General features: G+C 38.1%; 1 protein-coding gene across 1 annotated transcript in view; it reads left to right on the top strand.

Annotated features, from left to right (window-relative positions):
* LOC108942319 (glypican-5-like) overlaps window positions 1–19,608 on the top strand; it is a 129,482-nt gene that overhangs the window by 39,780 nt on the left and 70,094 nt on the right. The window contains exon 6 of the mRNA XM_018765585.2: window positions 10,514–10,634. Within this exon, the coding sequence (XP_018621101.1) occupies window positions 10,514–10,634 (121 nt within the window). The remainder of the gene's footprint in view (window positions 1–10,513; window positions 10,635–19,608) is intronic.

Raw genomic sequence — 19,608 nt, 5'->3', positions numbered from 1 at the left:
CCCCGGACAGGACGCCAGTCCACCCCAAGACACCCCACGCAGGACTCAAACCCCAGACCTACCACAGAGCAGGCCTCGGCCAAACCCGCTGCTTCATTACACCCCTTGCTCAGGAAACTCATACATGTAAATTTAGTGTATCGATTCTTTAAATAGTGTTTTATTTATGAGTTCAGTTTGTAAGTTCTAAAGTGCAATATCAGGTCCTTTCGGGATGATGGTTTTGAAGTGAAATGGATACTACAACTTCACACATTTCTTCTGTCTGTGGTTTCCTCTGTTTATGGTGGATGTTCCATCAGCAGTGACAAAACCACAAACCCCCCCCAGTATCTTTTATACTGATGTACATAAGTTTTCACACCCCTTTCTACCAGCCTCCACCTCCCCCACGTAGGGAACATTATCGTAATCCGATCGTCCTTTTACTCTGTGCCAACCTGCCTCCTTTGGCTCGGTGCAATCTGTGGAGGACACCTTCCCGAACAAGCCAATAGTGCTTAGCCAAATGGGCAGCCCAGTTGCCAAGACAGAGTGACTTTTGCCTGAGGCTTGGTTCTAGTGTGCTCAAACCCGCAGACTTGGGTTCCAGTGGCAAAGCCCTGTGTCTTTCTCTGATTACTCTTATGCAAGCCTTTCCTTGGGTCGGGAGTCCATTATTTTTCGTAACCCAAGCAGATGAAAAATCAATCCTGTTTTTATACTCCTCTTAAAATGTAAATGTCTGTTTTATGTACTGTTTTCTGCATATATGCATATGTATTTCACACACATTAATTTCACATTCAAATCCAGATCTATGTCTGAATGATATTACAGTCTGTTTAATCAATTGCAATCTTAATGACTAAGGAAAGCATAGTCCAATTCAATCTGCATTTTTCTCTGCAGGTTTTGTTTTGTGAACTGGATAAATTGATTTAAAACAGGATACATTTTCGAATAAAACAGAGTGCTGCGTATACAGTCCCTTCAGTGAAGATAAACATTGGCAGCAGAGGGGAATGGTACACTGATAGACCTGAACAGGCAAATGATATCTTATTTTACCAGTCAACATAAACAATGACGTGAAGAACTACTCAGGAAACTGAAAGCAGCTATCAAGAAAAACGGTAAAATATGCAATTTCGAGAATAAATTAAACATTTTTTTTTTGTCTAGAATGATAAGGAAAGATAACTGTTAAACTAAATGCCAGAAATATTCAAACGTTAGTTTTTACTACAAATGTTCAGTTACATTCTCGTTCCAAAGGTCAGCATTCCTCAGAAGTTAAAGAATTGGTTGTGCAGTCTGTTTACAGCTGCAAACTGCCTTAATTCATGAATGTAATACCTTCAAACAGGATTGAAAATGTCAATTTTTGTGATATTTTATTTGCTTGAAAAGGAGGGAAGGTGAGCTGTATCTGCCTGATTTAAATAATCCTCATGTTGATTTTATGAAGCTCAGGTTTTGGGTAGTAAGGCAGATTGTACAACCCCAATTCCAAAAAAGCTGGGACAGTATGGAAAATGGTAACAAAAACAAGAAGGAGTGATTTGTGAATTTACATTGACTTATCTTCAAACAGAAAACAGCATAAAGACAAAGTATTTCTTGTGTTACGTAGTAAACTGCATTATTTTTTGACGACATACGTTTATTCTGAAATTGATGCCTGCAAGTTCATTTTGTCTTGAGAAATATTGCAATTTGTTGTTTCATTACCAAACATGGCTTTCATTCACTTATGAAGTATAAAGGAAGGAGAACTGCCTTAGATTTTTTTAAAATGTGTGATTTATTATTTCAGCTTTGTTAAGTCTGCGAGAGTAAGTTGACCCGTTTAGCCCACAGTGGTTAATTTTTTGTTCATCTTTCTGTGCCTGGGTTATTATGTTCACCACAAAATATGGCAATGGCAAGAAAAGCAAGTATATTATTTACGTGTGTATGGATAATATGTTTCAATGATTGGTACTTCCTTTGCTTATTCGAATAAAGAGCCATTTTAGAGACACTTCTCAGAACAAACGGCTTACATATGAATGTGCACAGGGCACGTTTTCAGTCCGGTGAAATATTGACAACCTGAAAGGTGCAGCACAGTATGTACATCAATTCGGTTTAGTCTGAAGGCAGAGGGCTGATGTTCTTCTTAATCCCAGTGTAAAAATCTGAATTTTCCATTTATTCTGTGTTCCTCTATCAGTTGGTTTGTGTGTGCGAAACTGCAGAAGTCCATGCCCCTTTTTTTGGTATCCAGTGAAAGGGTCAGTGGGTATTAGTGGCTGTATTTCCAGTTCTGGAGGTGCAAGGCAGTGTTTCTGTGTCAGCACGAGCCTGAAGGCTGCACTCAGTGTGCCATTGCACACCAGGTGAGTTTTTTATTTGACGTGTGCGAGTGTATGTCCTCTCTGTCCCGAAAACCGCAATCATCCAAGGACCGTACAAGGGCCATCCCATGCATCCTACCGTCCCCCTGCCCTCTGTCAATTTCTGCATATCTTCCATAAATTAGCCATGGAGAAACAATTCATCTGATTATACCGGATTGATCTGGAGGTGGATCCACGCAGGCCCGCAATTTGTCTGCCCTGCTCTTGGTGCTGTGTGTCAGCACAGATTCACAATGCCTTTGTTAGAACGTATCAGCGGCTGAGGTTGAGGTGCTGTACGGGTAGAATTTATATGAACCACTGCAGAAGTGCTTGTGATGCTGCATGCTATTTCCAGCTCTTTATTAAGTAGTGGTTGACATCAACTCATCCTACTCCTCAGCTCCTGCTGTGTTTGTTTTACTGGGTATTTAATGATCTGACAGTTACAATTTGGAGACACTTCCATTTGTTTGTAATTTGCTGCAACAATTTGATAGTAAGAAGGTGTACTCTTTCTATCTCAGCTGAATGTTGCATTGTGTATTAGAACTTCTCATCATGCTCAGTGCCAGCATTATAGTCTGGGTCACATATTAGCCTTCCGTTTAAAATTCAAAGCACGCCTTGTTCCTTGGTTTTTTCCTGTACCGAACAAACGTTAACTAAAGTTCATGTCATTGTTATCCTCTGAAAACCTTGACTGTATTCAGTCTAATCTGCCTTTGGCATCATGACACATTCCACCTTTGACCTTTGCTTACAGACAGGAGGTTTTGTATAAAACGACGGTCGGAAGGAGGGACTGAAAGCCATGTGCTGAGGAATGATTGATTTCACTAATGTCTGTTAGTATAAGGTCATGACTTAATAGATTTCGTGACCCGTAGCTATACAATACAGTTCTGTGTATTTGGCCCCTTTCCAAATTTCTCAGTTTTCCCAGCTTTTTGACATTAAATTTGATTTGCAAATGCTGCTGAGCAGAAGCAGTTCTGCTTGGAGGAGTGTGTCAAAATTCTTTCACAGCAGTTTGAGACCCCGGTCAACAGCTACTGTAGTTGCAGTCATTGTAGCTAAAAGTGCCACAGCCAGTTATTGACTGTGAAGGGGCAATTAAATTTTAATACTTATGACTGCACATTTCATTACCTTCCACACGAAGGAAGTTACACGAAAATAATACTGTTGCCGCGTTTCCCCTCTCAGTCTTGTTTCATGTACTACGAGAAGTGGGGAAAAAAGATCCAAACAAATTTAATGTCAAAAAGTTGCAAACAGACATTCGGAAAAAGGGCAAAACTTCTTTACAGCACTACACGTATAGGCATAAGGACATGAATAAACATTTCTGACCCTATCTTTATAATTAATTCATTCTGTGCAATGGAGTCACCTTTTTTAGGGAGGGAATTCCCTTTAATTCTTTATCTGGTGCAGAAATAATGTGCTAAAGTATCTGTAGGCTTGGTCTGAGTCGGCACAGCACGTTTGCTGAAAGCTAAGTAACTTTTTCAAGTAGCACCTCCTTTGAATTGTTCCTTACAGTCGTTCCTCTGGTGGCATCAGCCCCTCCTTCAGAGAGCTGTGGATTATGGCAGAGTGGACTGCTCTGCACATGCTTGGCCCCGACGCCACTTTGATATTGAAAGGGAAGCTGGCATGGTGAGCACACGGGTGGCACGCTGTCAGCACGTCCCTTGTGCTCTGCTCCCGACACCCGTCATTTCTGTCCATCGGGGGAGGCCACACATTCCCACCAGCATGACAAGTGAGGCGTTGGTCAAAGCTTCGCCTGTTTTGCCGCCTCCTCTTTTCTCAGAGGGTTTTATCAGCCTCAGAGCTACCCCAGCTGGCCCCATGATTCAGAGCAGAATCACCCTTGATTTATTTCATTTCTTCTTCACCATACAAAATGACATTTGAATTCGGATTGGCAGTGGGGTACAGTCTTTGTGCTCTTTTTCGTGCTGTGTCTTATTCAGTGACCCTCACCGCGCACCTCAAGTCACATTAGCTTTGCATTCTCGTTAAGGAAAGGCTCATCTAGATTTACTTGCTGAACTTTCCCTCCTTTTTACTCTATGAATGCATTCAGCGTGATAGCAGTCCATTTTGCCCTGCCTAGGAATCAATCATGCAGAGCACATAAATGACATGCATAATATTTTCATTACTTTCAGGCTATTTAGAATTGGTGAAATTGCACTTCATTCACACTTTGTCTGGTAGTGTGGAAAGGAAAAAAAGACTGGTACTCAATGATTAGAGTGGTGGTGGCTAGATAAAATTACATTATCAACAATGGGGTCGGAGCTAGCCGTGAACCCCATTTCGTACAGTCATTGAAAACTGTCACTGAATGTGATTCTCTAATTGCTATATAGGACATTGTGTTGAGGTTAAAATTTCAATTTGGGAATTTTTTTCCTCCTTATGAAATCATGCTTTGCACAATGAATGCTTCTTATTTTACTTTTTTGTAACTTGGCGGTTAAAAATATTAGAAAAATAGCAGTAATTTCCCTAATTTCTGGGTAGCACCATGTTATAAACATTTTGAGTAATAACTGCAGTGAATCCCTACAGAGCAGTTAAATACAGGCTTATACGTGATGTAGGTATGTGACATTAATGTGCTCGTAATTGGTATAGAATGCAATGAAACCGTTAACCATTGCCTAATTATTGCCATTATAAAATAATCAGATATAGTAACTTAGAATCTTATGGGACTTAAAGATCAATTTACTTTTGCTATGGTATTTTTGTAATATACCGGTTAGTTTCAACTGGATAAGTGACATGATAGATGATCGAAGGAGCTATTGCTGATGTGTAATTCAATTAAATTAAAAAAAAGCAAAAGCACATTTGTTCTAAAATGCTGTCAGCTCAGTGTCAACTCTAGGTAGTAAAATACGTATAGAATTTTCTGCCCTCCACTTGGGTCCTTAAGCTGTAAAGAAGTGTATTCATTGTCACAGTGAATTTAAACATAGTGGTACCAAAATGAAGAGGGTCATTTTTAGCCCCTTCTGGGCTAAGATCTCTTCACCAGCTGAGGTATAAAGTCATAAATTGTGTCCAGCTGTCATTTCTATTTGTTGAAATGTCACAAGACAACATCCCAAAACACATTAGTTACAGTTACAAGCACATGCTGGGTTGTTAACTATATGCCAGTCTTTATTTTTATTTATTTATTTATTTATTTTTTTTTTGTAATGCATCTTCTCTTCATGGTGATATTTGGTGCTTTTAAATGCCTTACATCTGAATTTAAGTCTTACCTATCTCGAAGGCCTCTGATTTTTTTATTTTTTTCTCCACAGTAACCTTCCTTTCTAAGACATAATGAAAGTGTCCTACTGTAAATTGCTGCTCATTGATAACAGTGATTAGGCCAAGGCCAGGGATGGCACGTTTTTTACAGTGACATGATGAATTCCGTTTCAGTTTGCAGCAAAGAAAAAAGAAATTGAGCACAGATGGCAAGGTTATTATTGCATAATGATGAATCATACTGCTCTCAACCTAGGAAATGTGTTACTCTTAGGAGTTATTACCTGGCCCCCTTTCCATGTCCCTATAGATGATTTGACATGTCTTTGTGTTAATGTGTAGCATGCAGATGGATGGCTTCATTAAGTATAAAGCAATCAGAGAAATCAGCTGTGAAACACTTTAATAATACTCACACCCTTATTTGAAATGAATTTGGACATACAGTGTTCTTGAACAGCGGTTAAAGGTGGCAAACATTTCCTTGGACATATGTCCGTACTCTCCTGCTAGACTGCAGTCGTGAAAATGAAATATAGTCAATATAAGTGAAAAGTCCAATAACAGATTAATACGCTTTGGTGCACATTAAAAATGGTGCTTGCCTGTTGGCTCTGTTAGTCCTGTTTCATCTCATCTGCATGTTATACTGCCACTTTGGAGACTGTTGATGTGTTCAATATGTTGAAAATGAATAACATTGCTTTTGACTCTAGACTCCTTGTTAACTTTCAGCAAAATTAGTTGATTTTAAAGTCCTATTTATACAGTTCTGAAGTTTTTCATAAATCATTGGTTTGAAAATTCAAAGTGAAAGAGAAGTGTTTGTAATTACGTTTACTCACTGAGCTGACTTACAATCAAAAGCTACTTACAGCTATTCACCCATTTATTCTCCTGGTGCAATTTAGGCTAAGTACCTTGCTCAGGGGTACTACAGCAATACATAAGGGTTGAATTGCCAAATTTCAGATCTGAAGGCAGTGTCTCAAACCACTACACTATGAGCTACCCATTTAGCAGGTAACATCATCATTAGGACTGTAGCCTTTTAATAAGAGCTCTTGCTGTAGTGCCCTTCATCAAGGTACTTACCCTGAATTCTCTAGCAGGAATACAGTGCTGTTTAAACAGGTAAAGCACTGCAGTGCTGCTACTTTCAGACTGTTATTTGCCATGGACAAAGTAATCTGCTAAGCAAACGTTAATAACTTACTGCCAACCTAAGTATAGTTCATTCTGAAACAATTGTAGTTGGCCCTCAATTTATGAACTCAATTGGGACCAAGAGTTGGTCTCTTACTCAAACAGTTTGTAATTCTAAACAAAATGGAATAGGTGAGGGCTCATCATCAGCTCTGTATGCAGTTACTCATGTAATATACAGTACGTTGCCAAAAACTCAAATATTGGACAGACTATGCTTTGAGAATTCTGTGCCAGTCTAAAACTCATCTGCTGGGAAATGCACTCTTTTTATTTCCTTCAACTTATACATTGCTTCAGAGAAAAGCGTCTGCGAGATGAATAAATGTAAATGAATTAATGTAAATGAACTGATGTGAAGTAAATGTCAGCAACCTGGACAGCTCCATGGGGTGAGAGGTAGCAGCAGCATTCCTGTTTTTCAGTCTCTCGCTCTCTCCCTTTAGCAGATTATGCACAGCAAGGAGGTGGACGACACATCTCTCTAGTGGGCCTTGGCATTCGGAATACCCTGGAAGGAATATTTACACCACGTAAATAAGACAAAAAAATTGGTTCTGGGTGCCTTCTTTTACCCCACACATTACACTAAATTCAGCAGTACCCAATAAAAGCCCAATAATAATAAATAAAAGCATAATAATTGGAAGAACAATATAAGTTGCATCTACTATAATCTACCTTACAGAACAGACAACTGTGTCAGCTTGGAGTCAAAGGTATTATGTGGGGCTACATTGTATAGAGTTTGACATAATTATCTTTATTTATTCATGGCATTCCTACTTTGCATTCAGTTAGCCAGTTCAGCCTTAGACAGATGAATGAATGACTGAATGCAGAGCTTAAATGCTAAGAATTCTACATGTACGAAAATGGCAATATAATTATCTTGTACTTTTGTGTAGTTTAATTTATTTTGCAGTTTTGAATATTATGGAAAAGGCTATTCCTAAACTTACATCAAGGCATTGGGGGAAAAAAAGTTAAACAGATGGTAATTCAGGGCAACTGAACCGCATGGCTCCTTGTAGGCAATACCTTATATCTTGGATAATTTTATGCTGGGTTATGATGGATGGGAAACTAACACTGATTTGTAACAATGACAAGTAGTGGAGAGTGACATTTATTTTAAGCTCCAAAAAGAGAAGATAATTTTTATCTCTCCCTTTTCTCTGAATTCCCTAACAAAGATAATCACAATGGCTGCATGGAAATTCTGTCAGCTCCAAATCAACTTGATTTACACATCTGTTTGCAGTGCACATTAATAAATGTAATGGTAAACGAAAAAGGAGATTACACTGAGAAAGTTGGGTAAATTTCCTCTGAAGTGTACAGGAGTCCCTTGGCCCACCTTCCAATAGGAGGGCATTATTAAAGCAGTATAAAGGTGTTATAAAAAGACAATGCATGAAAGTTACTGGCAGCTGAGGTGGCGGCTCAGGCATCAGCTGTGATTAAAGTCTTAAAGAGAAATCAAAGCGGGCGATGGTTGGGCTCACAAGTAGGCCTCTGCTAAGCTTCTCCAGCTTTTGTCTTTAGCTTACAGGTGCTGCCCATCTAAAGAGTGAATTCAGTCCTACTGATGCTACCTAATGCCAGGGTTCAAATACTGACTGTGGATATGAGACTCTCAAGCGGGAAGTGTTTTGTAAAATATCCATAATGGAATACAGATAAGAATTTTACTCTTTTATTCATATATTTTCTCTGCTGATAACAATAATTACTGATTTAAGGTTTGCCCTATCCTTCAGCTACTTGAATTAAGCACTGAGTAGAATATTTATATTTGAAATCCTACGAAAATCTCTTACACGTTTTTAGTTGCCTGGATTTTATTTTTTTATTTTTTCTTTTTTTTTGATGGGTGAAAAACACATCTTCCTTCTTTATTTTATGAAGTTCTGGGTTTTCATCAAGTCAAAATCATGCATCAGCTTAAATGAAAGCTGGCACTGAAAGGATGTCCAAACTGTTCGATGTTCTCCCTTCACGCCACGCTGCCAAGGTCAGTGATGAGCCAGGCAAATAGACAGCTGGAGGTGTATCTGTTCTCGGTGAAAATCTGTTCATGCAAAGTGCTGGGAGAGGTTTTATTTTTAAAAATAAACCCAAATAAAATAAAAAAAAAAAAAAAAATAAACCCAAATAAAAAATAAGCCCAGACTTATATATATATATATATATATAAATTTTCAGATATTGGTAAAGCAAATTTGCACTCACCAGCTACTTTATTAGAAACACCTAAGCCAGGACCCTGTTTTGCCTCCGGAACAGAATGAATTAAGTAAAAAAGGAAGAGGAAACATTTAGCGGGGTTTTTCATCCATTCGGGCTTGACAGTTACGCTTTTTTTTTTTTTTTTCTTTTTTTTGCTGGGGCGGGGGGGTACATTCATTCTGCTTGCACCATGTTCCACCTCATTGCAAACATGCTCTGTTGGCTTGGTGGAGATTGTGCAGGCCTTAAGTAAATGTACTGTCATGTCAGGAGAACCGTCATGAGATGATTCCAGTACCGGTATAAATTTGTTCAGTTTCAATATTTTTTTTCCTAATGTAATACTTTATTATTTATTTAGGTTTTCTTCTCATTACAAAATATTGTTGATAAAAGTGTTCTACCATTTCTTTGGCAGTGCACATGTATAAAAATGATCATGCCAATAAAGCATAGTAAATTGAATGTGAAATTAAGATGATGCATGATTTGTGACATGGCACACTGTGCTCCTGGAAGTATCTATATGATAAAGGGTACACTGTCCACAAAGGGGTGGACCTGGTAAACATCAGTCATTTGTTGTTGATCAGTTGTTACTACAAAATCTAATGTGTTCCAAGGAAACTTTGAACATACATCTCGATCGCCAGTGTTGACACGAGGTAGTATGACTGCATTGATACCCTTCTGCACACAAATATTGTACCGAGCTGTTGTTTTTGTGATCTTCCTGTTAGTTTAAGGAGTCTGGCAATTCTAGTCAGTTTTTACTAAGGTCTTTTCACCCACAGAAGTGCCACTGAATCAGAGTTTTTGTTTATCACACTGTTCTCTGAAAACTCACAGTGATTTTTGCCGACACTGTGCAAAAATCCCAGGCGGGTGGCTGGAACCAGTGTGGCTGACACCAGCAATCATGCCACATTTAACATCACTTACATCATACATTTTGTCCATTCTAAAATTAGTCTAAAGAATAACTGCACTTCTTGATGCTGTATATGTAACTTAGTAACTGTGAGGGATGAGCTAGATGTGTAAACAGTCATGTATATCTAAAAAAGTGGCCAGCAAGTGTATATACTATAAAATTAACATTCACTGTAAACTGTAATCAAATAGATTATGAATCCATATTGTAAACCACTTTTTTTTTTTTGCAAAGATTCTCTGGCTGTGTAGTGTTTTTATGTTCCTGCTTTTTCTTTCTTCTCCCGCTTGGTCAGTACCTCTATTTCGTGCACCAACATTCCACATAAAATTCACTAAGGTGGGATTTTTTTTTTTTTTTTTTACTACAGAGATAAGGAAGCTGAGATGGTGATGGTTGGAGGCTTCGAATAGCACTAAAACTTTTGCCCACCTTCTGTGGAACTTCTTCATATAAAAATAGTGCTGACTTTTTCTCTCTCTTTATTCTGCAGCTACACTCTTCAAGTGGTGGGCAGTGGGATTAAAGCCCAGGCGGTGAATCCAGAGGTCAAAGTGAAGGGAGCGGATCCAGTGATACATCAGATCATCGATAAACTAAAGCACATCAATCAGGTGGGGGCCACGAGCAGCAACAAAACCCCGCTGTGACTAACCTGAGAACTGCCCATAAGACTATACATGCGCAAAGAATAAAAAGAAGCCTTCTCACGTTACATTAATGTCTCAAACATTTCAAAGGTATGAGAGGAATCCAAGGTTGACTGAAAACATTGGTTTAATCCAGTTAATGCAAAACTATCTTTGAGGACAGTTCACTGTGGTAAACACTCAGTTTTCTTATTCTTTACAAAATTCGCTGATATACAGAACTACAGTGTTCCGGAGGTCAAACAACGTTTTTTACACTTTATATTCTTCAGAATTCTCTAATTCATAGCTCCTTTGTGGCATTAACTGTGTAGAGTCATTATAACATAGTTAAATATTGTGCTCTTCTACCCATTATGCATATTTTAACATTTGTTTCATGTTTTAAATTAAAATATTTTTAATTGCTACCATGTAAGTGCAATAGGTGATGAGGAGATCAAAAACACATTAGCATGGACAGCTCACATAAAACAGGGTTTCATAAAATTCTGTTCTTTAAACATCAGTCAGTTTTAGGAGTTTATTTAATGTGTTGTTTTAGTTTTACTGATAAACAGGAAATGTAAGCATAAGATTTATTTAAATTGGTTGGTCCAAAATTGCTTTTGTATGAGATACAATAGTACTGTATGCTTCACTTCTACCTATTTGTGTATGTGTTGCTTTTAAGTCCAGCCCTTGGGACCATATCATTCCATTATACACACAAATACATTTTACAAAACAATAAACACATTTTACATGATGCTAAAATATTGCCCGGTACCAATGTCTCTGCTGTATTTGATATAATACCAGAAGTAAAACGTGCATTTTTTTCTCTCAAATGCCAGTTTACAAAAGCACATGCAGGACTAACATCATGATTATTCACAGAGGAAATATTAATTTATTCAAGAGATATTTTTCTTTGTCAAATTATGATTTATTTGTACATTTTTTCTTTATTTCTGTATTTTTTAATTGTCTCTAAAGTAATTCCGTAGTCCATAAAGCATATATGTACCTTTATAAACATTTACATATTGCATATGTATATGCAATAAGGTATTTCTTTAATTTGTCAGCGTAATGTGACAAATTCTCATTAACATCTGTGTAATGTCTTTTGTCCGACTGGTGAGGGAAATAGTTAGCCATTTAGTTAACCAGAAACAATAGTCTTTCTGACAGATCACCAAGCAATCAAAGCTTTCCTTTAGGACATCAAGGGTTAAAAAGCCAGCGGTGAAATTTCCTTTTGTGCATGAACATGAAGTGAATATGACATGCCTATAGTTTCTTGTTTGATAGGTCAACGGCAGGGTCAGTCCTGTCTGCCTCAGAGAAGCTTTCTGTATTTCCCCCGCCAGCTGCCTGTGGACTATGTGGGATACAGTTTCTCAAGATTGGCTCTTCTAATGAGCTCATCAACGGGGCACCATAGCAAATAGCTAAGTGCCAACCTTGCAAGAAATCCAAAAAAAAAAGAGAAAAGACCCTGGGCCTCAAAGGGTCTGGGCTGCCTCTCGGAGGATGGAATTTGTGCGGAGTAGGAAATAAGCTCTGAGGTCTCTGTAATTGCACTGGCTGAAGTCAACGTGGGGGAGCTGATCTTAGCTTGGCTTACTTTTAAAGCTAAATAGCACGCTGAGCACACAAGGTTCACTGATTTTGCAGTGTGACTGTCTCCAATAAATGGGGGAAAAGCATATTGTTCCATCTGCAGCTTTATTAACCCTTTAGTACTTCTTCTTGCATTTAATTTTTTGTTTAGCCGGCACTTTTTTTCCAAAGCAACTTCTGACAAACTCTATGTAGTGTTATGAGCCCACACACCATATTTACCACGGTGACTTACACTGCTAGATACACTACTTACAATGGGTCACTCATCCATACATCGGTGGAACACCCTCTCTGTCGCTCACACACTATGGGAGAACCTGAACATCAAGTCTTTAGACTGTGGGAGGAAACCCATGCAGACACAGGGGGAGCATGCAAACTCCACACAGACTGAGGACGGATCAAACCCACATCCTCTCGCATCACCCAGGTGCTGTGAGACAGCAGCGCTACTTGCTGTGCCACCATGCCCCCCCAACTCTTCGCTTAAGACAGGAACCGAGTAAGATCTACATTACCATACCCACTGACAGAAAGAAATACCCACTTCATTTGGCAAACTAGTGCTAGTGCAAAATAATGACTTGTAAGTTACTTGGAATAAAACTATGTAGTAGTAGTGGTAATAATAATAATAATAATAATAATAATAATAATAATAATAATAATAATAATAATAATACAATGGCATACCAGGTGGCAATGGTCCATCGAAGCTGCTGCACTCTGAGTTTCTTCATGTGGCTTCTTCTCTGATTGCTGTAGTTTCCCCCAAAGGCAAAAGACACGTTTCAGGTGAACTGGCAAAGCTACCTTTGTGTGTGTTTCAATGAATATGTGTGTGACTGCCCTGAGAAGAACTCATGTACCCTGCTTTGCGATGGATATTATTTGCAGCAGCAATGATGAGGAAAAAAAATTAAAAAAAAAAAAAAAAAACAAGGCAGGGTTAAGAAAGAAATTGGGCTGAAAATTTCATTTATTCTTCAAGGTGAAATGGATGCGCTACCATGTAATGCATATATCAGAATAGTGCTACATTAATGAGTTCCATAAGGAAAAGTAATTTTTGAACCCAATCATCTACGGTGACAAAGGCGCCCGACTGTATAATTTGGGAATTCCTCAAATGTAGGGTTTTTAAATTTTTTTTTGGTCAGAACAGTTCTTCATTTTATCAGGTGTGTTGCTGTATGCAAAACACGTAATTGAGTTTGTATAAATTTCAGCACGTTCTGTTTTTTCTTGTTCTCTGCAGTTTGGTGTTCATTGCTGTGCTCTTCATGGTTGGTTAAATGAAGGTGCCTGCTCTGTTTCACATGACTTACTGCAGGGAGCGGATGAGACACTTCTGGGTGAAAGTGCCATTTGTGTTTCGTCAGTGTGGCCTTGTTAAGTCCACAAATACAGATGTTGTTTGGCTTTAAGTCCAGTAAGCAGAAGGATGGGGTTCTGTAAGGTGAACAACGCACTCATTAAACAAGCTTTGTGTTTCGCTCTTCTGGATTTGCTTCACAGAGACCATATAGGATGACATCCACTCCAGCCCTTGTAGTTCGCCACCTGAGCTGCCAGTTCATGTGATAGAATAGCAAAGGTTATTGAAATGTGTTTATGGGTTCTAGTGAATGTGTTAGGTTAGCAGCCTGAGCATTCATCATTCCTCCCTGTGATATTAACCTATCTGGCCCAACCCCATTAGTCTAATGCATTCTAATTGCATGGTTTTGCTCTTTGATTTTTAACGATAAATCCTTGATGTAGCTGTTAAATGTTAAACATAAAAAGGATGCTAATATAGACAAAATGGTAATTTAGAGCAGTGCATCAGACAGAGTGTTAAAAGAATAATGTCCTTTTTCAAAATTGGTGGTTCAAAGTGGATAGCTTTTCATATTTGCATGAAGTCACATCTGTCATCTGGAAAGGCCTCAGCAATGAAGTTCAAGCAGGTGGGCAGGGAGATAAAAGTTTTCATTTATATGTAAATAATGGGGACAGAGAAAAAACTGACAAATCAATTACTCATTACAGTTGAGACCCCTGCCCTCCTCTTTCGTCTCATTGATTTACCATATCCGGGTCGTGGCATTTGCGTCCCTTCATATTTGGCTAACGGAGCAGTCCACGCCGAGAGCCTGCCTAATTAGGTCTGCGATAGGACACCAGCACAGAAGAACCCGTGAGGCGACACGAAAACAGGAAATCTCTTTTTTCACCTAAGGTCCCCAGATCAACTTCTTCTGATTAATTCTTTGCAAGCCCCTCATCTCACAATCAGATCCATCAAAAGCAAATCAATCTGGAATCCATTACCCTTTTCAGCCCCGCGTGGCTTAATTTAAATCCACCATGAATAGCTTTTGTTTGGGTTTAGACTATTTGCCACTTTGGAACATTCTCACACAGAACAGCGGGTGTTGTGTTTTTTTTTTTCTTTGGTTAATCATTTATATCTCATTCTGCTTCTCATTTCAGAGTGTTAACATTCAAAATGCCTAGTTGTGTCCAGGAGCTATGTTTGTTCGATAGTTCCCAACAGCAGTCCTGAGCCATAAAGGATGTCCCAAGTCCCTTTCAATGACAGCAAAGCTTATTTAAAATAAAAATTTGCTGTAAAGCACGTTTTTTCCTTTGGCACCGGCTGCCTGGCGTTTCGTCCCGTGTGAATGACAGTACTTCAAGTGCTGCACTGTGAAGAGGTTCAAGGGGCTGTCTGAGAGGGGGAACAGAGCTCATGGGGTGGGGGGTGGGGGGCACTATCGAATTCTGCCAGAAGTAGCATCTTATACTATGATGGGACCCTCAGACCAGGACTCGCAGGACCCAGCCTCGTCTCCCGAGCTGCATATGCAATAGGATTTGGAAATAAATAAAGTTCCCTCCTTTTTATTATTATTATTATTATTATTATTATTATTATTATTATTATTATTATTATTATGTCTGTGGTAACAAAGTGAGGTCATTCTCATTTTACTTTGCTCTTGCCACATGCTGCGTGGGATGCTAGAGCCAAAGGGAATGTCAGTTAATTTTCTTTCGGCTGGGAATTCACATTTTTGTTTTCTCCCCAATGTCATCCTTACTGTTGGCTTTAATACAATTTCAGCAAGATGTATTAGCGAGTTCTGAAGAAAAGGAGCAGCAGTTTTCCAGAAAACTTATTAAAAAGTGCTTAAGAATACACAATGAGAGAGACATTAGAACCGGTGGTTCAGTCAGTACAGTCTAACAACATTTAAATCAAAGCATAGCTCTTTGAACACAATGCTGAAATCCTTTGTATCTATCTGCAAATAGGCATTTTCCTTCCTTACTTTCTTTCTGTGGCCATCCTATCCCCCTGAGGTGTCTGAATTCAAATTTCTTATAGATGCATCCCAGCTGTTTGTGCTCTTACATCTATTCCCTTGGATTGTTTGTAAATGTGCAACTGGTGATGAGAGGGACAGCGTTTTGGATTGAATCCAGAGTTGATATATGTTTTTCAGATGCTGGTTGGCAATCAATGGCAGAGAGATAGAGAGACAGACAGTTCTATGTGGTATAAATGTGTTATCTGAAAATTGGATTAAATGGGTAATGACCTCCACTGACCTCAGTGTCTTAGAGGAAGACAAATCCTGAAGACAACAAAAAGTAAATCCCTTAATGTAAGCCACTGCCATTTTCCTCGGTAGGCTACTTGTAAAATAAATTAAATTAGTTTTCTCAGAGACATGGATTAATAGGAGTGCTGGACTCACTATCCTCTGTCGGGTTTATTATGGAACCCGGCTTCCTTTCTGTCACCATTCCCTCAATAAACAGCCGTGTGGGGAAAATGCCCCTTCCTGGCTTCCATCTGAGTGAGTTAATTTCCCTCCATTTTATTGACTTAGAATAGAGCAGACCTCCCACTACATTGCACTGGTGAGTAATCATTGCAGAGGATGTGCCAAAAGCTTGACAACTCCAAGCCGCAAGACAAATCAAGGGAATGCCATGAAGATTATGGCTTGGATGCTGCCTTTTGCAACGAGTACTTTCCCTTGTCAGAATCCATTGGACTTTAATTCATTGGGTGGCCATTATGGAAAGATTTATTTATTTATTTAGGTTCAGAAAACATGCAGCGCTTGGGGAGATCTGTTCTTTTAGCTAAACAATGAAGTTTGTTTTCACTCATACATATATTGAATTTACTGTGCTACATTTCCTCCGCTGGTACCTCTTGAGTTGTTCAGTTGTTCCTTGTCCACTGGCAGCAGTTCTGTCTTTTTTTCCCTGTAGACTCAATACAGATCATGAGTGCAGGCAAACCCCGCGAGGGTAAATGATTCTTCGACAGATGTGCACATTTTTATAAATACTGCATGACCTAATATAAACCATTCAGGGATGTACCATCTGGGGTTATGTACACCCTCACATGCATACCCACACAGACATAATGTTATCTAAATATTCCTGTACTAGTGATGTGCAGAATTTTCTTTCTAGTACCATGTTACGTACTGCACCTGAATGCGGAATATTGCAGTAAAGCATTTAAATTGTATCTTAAGAGTAACCTAATTTCCTTGTGCTCTTAATAAGCGCTGATTTGTTAATCATAACCTAGAGTCCTCTTGTTGAAGTCATGGTAATCACATCTGAATTGCAGAGTCAAACTTTTTGAAATGTTATACTTAATTTATGAAGGTAGTGGCAGAACACGTTTCCTTTGAGTACAGCTAAAAAAATGAAACGCAGATGAACTTCATAATAACAGCGTCGGTAAGGGGTTTCAAGCTGTGTGACTCCAAACTTTATGGGTCTAATCAGGTCACCTTTCCAGTGCTCAAAGTCAGGAGTTTTTCTGATGTATCAGAAGACATAACTCCTGCATAAGATGGTGGAAACCACCAAGGACTCCGACCTGTTCTCTCCGTGCTATACATTAGTGATGATAAAATAATACTTAGGAAAATAATTCTGTCTCAATAGACTGTCTCGGCATTTGGGATGTGGCTGGAATATTTTTCACACTCTGTTTACAATTACCATAGCAATTTCAGATGGGATTCTGTTGGTTTTGTTTTTCCCACCCTCCTGCTTACCCTTTTGTTCTTCAGTGCATATTGTCTCAAAAAAAAAATACCCTGTAAAAGTAGATGACGATTGTTCATTCTTTTGTTTTTCCAAGATAAGAACAGTTGCAATACAATCCATATTAATGATCTGCCTGTGCTATGAATTATGAATTATCCAAGTTTGAGGGCAACATGTGTTTTCACTTCAGAATTTATTTTTCTTTGTTTTTATTTTATTCTTTGTTCTTTTTTTTTTTTTTTTACTTACATCGCCATGGCCAGTGTTTGGGGCTGGAGCTACAATGTTATACATTTTCCTTTTAGAGAAAATCAATACATAAGTTGATTTTTTTTCTTCAAAATGTCTGAAAATGAAACTAAAATCATCAATGCTTTCCAAAGTTAGGTTTTAAGTGTTATTTAAAAAAATCCTTTTTGTCAGTTTTTTACCTCTTTATTTTTAGGTTTACTACCTTTCATCCCCACAGTTTAACTAATTTTTTTGATTTTTTTAAAGCTTGTACTATTTATCACATTTATTAAGATAAGATATAATTTAATTGATGTTGTTTAAACTGGTTCTTCATTTCTGTCCAGATCATCCATCATCCATCATCCATTTATCTACTGCTCAGATTATTTTAACAAGTTTAAGAGTTGTCCTACAATTGAGTAGGTACCATGAAAGTGAAACACTGGCAAAGATTTTATTTTTAAGCAATTAAAATAGGCATTTTCTTTCCACTCCTAAACAGTAGCACTTCTTTTTTGCCCAGAGGAGTTGGACAGAGGGTACTATTGTTGTTTTCCCTTTATAATCCACTTTGAGGGTGAGATGCTGTTCTTTTGCAAAACAACGATGATCAAGGATTGGCACACTCAACGTGACACATTTAGTTGAAAAAATAATTCAAGTGAGTGCCCTCTGTCCCCTGAAGGAAGTGTTCGTTTCCAAACAGGCTCTAGATGCTGAGCAGAGCAATTTACTTTTCCTTATTGTCCTGTCGTTGCACCGTCACCTCCTGACAATGCTGTTCCACCGCTGTAACTGTGCCCATCTGTTACCTCTGTCGTGTTGGTATTGATCTCTTAGTTGAGGACATTAAAACTGTTTTCATTTTCTTCTGTGAAATCCAGCTAAAAATACAAACTGTAGTTTTTGACCTTAGACTCTGTTTCATAATACATTTTTTCCTGCATGCGTGCTCATATTTTGATAAGTTAGTGAACTGAAAATCAGTGCTTTAAAGTGGTAATAATCATTTACTAATCTATCCTTTACTGTTTTTTTTTTTTTCTTATTTTTTTTTAATGGCCAGGTAAATAAAACTAAAATATCATATTCCACTGTTTTTACTGCCAAGTTCCCACAAGGCTCTGTGGGCTGTCAGACTCTTGTCTATTCCATTCACAAAGAGAAGACTATGGCATGTACTATCGCAAATGTCTGCATTTACAAATTTTCACACGATATGGCACTTCTCAGGTTATTGCATGCAAACTTGGATCAAATATTGTGTTTGGATGGGGTTCAAAGGTTTTTTTTTTTGTAATGATTTTTTTTTTTTTCCTATTCAGCGCCAGGAAAACTAACTTTTTGTGTGAAAATAGTTTTGATAAGTTTTGATTTATGTATGGGGAAACACAAAGCATCTGACTGAAGTATTTTGGAATGTGAATTAAAATACTTGCTGGACCGTGGGTTAAAAATAGACTTCAGAAGAACTAGAGAGTAGAGATTCATTATTCAAATACATTTTGTGTGTTCTAAATATAAATGCAACGCTAGGCAACTTGTTCAGTTTACATTATAAATAAAAAAAATTTAGAGGTGATGCTAGAGGACAATTTTTTGCAAAATATATTTGAAAAAACAGCACTCTACAGGTGCTTTACCATAGATGTGGATTTTTTTCTTCCTCTTTTACTAATTGGAACTTGCAAAATCTTAATTCCTAAATTTAAAACAAATGATTAAAGAAATTAATTTCTTTTAAATATTTTAATACAGTTATCATATATTTTATAAATTGCCCCATTGCTATGAAGTGGAAGGCTTCAAACACGTATTAATAATCATTTAAAAATAAGAGGTTGAAAAAATGGGAAAAAAAAAAAAAATCCAAGTTGAAGAACAAGGTATTAATCTCACACTTAGGAAAGTAAATTCTGCCTGTCAGATCAGTGTAAGGCTGGCTGAATTTTACACCATGTCTGCTCTGCATGAGCACGAAAGGCATTGTATATTGAATTCATGTGTCATACTAAAC

Source organism: Scleropages formosus, chromosome 14 (genome assembly GCF_900964775.1).
Source record: "Scleropages formosus chromosome 14, fSclFor1.1, whole genome shotgun sequence".
NCBI lineage: Eukaryota > Metazoa > Chordata > Actinopteri > Osteoglossiformes > Osteoglossidae > Scleropages > Scleropages formosus.
Note: the sequence above shows the minus strand (reverse complement) of the source record. Positions and strands in the feature narration are given on the sequence as shown.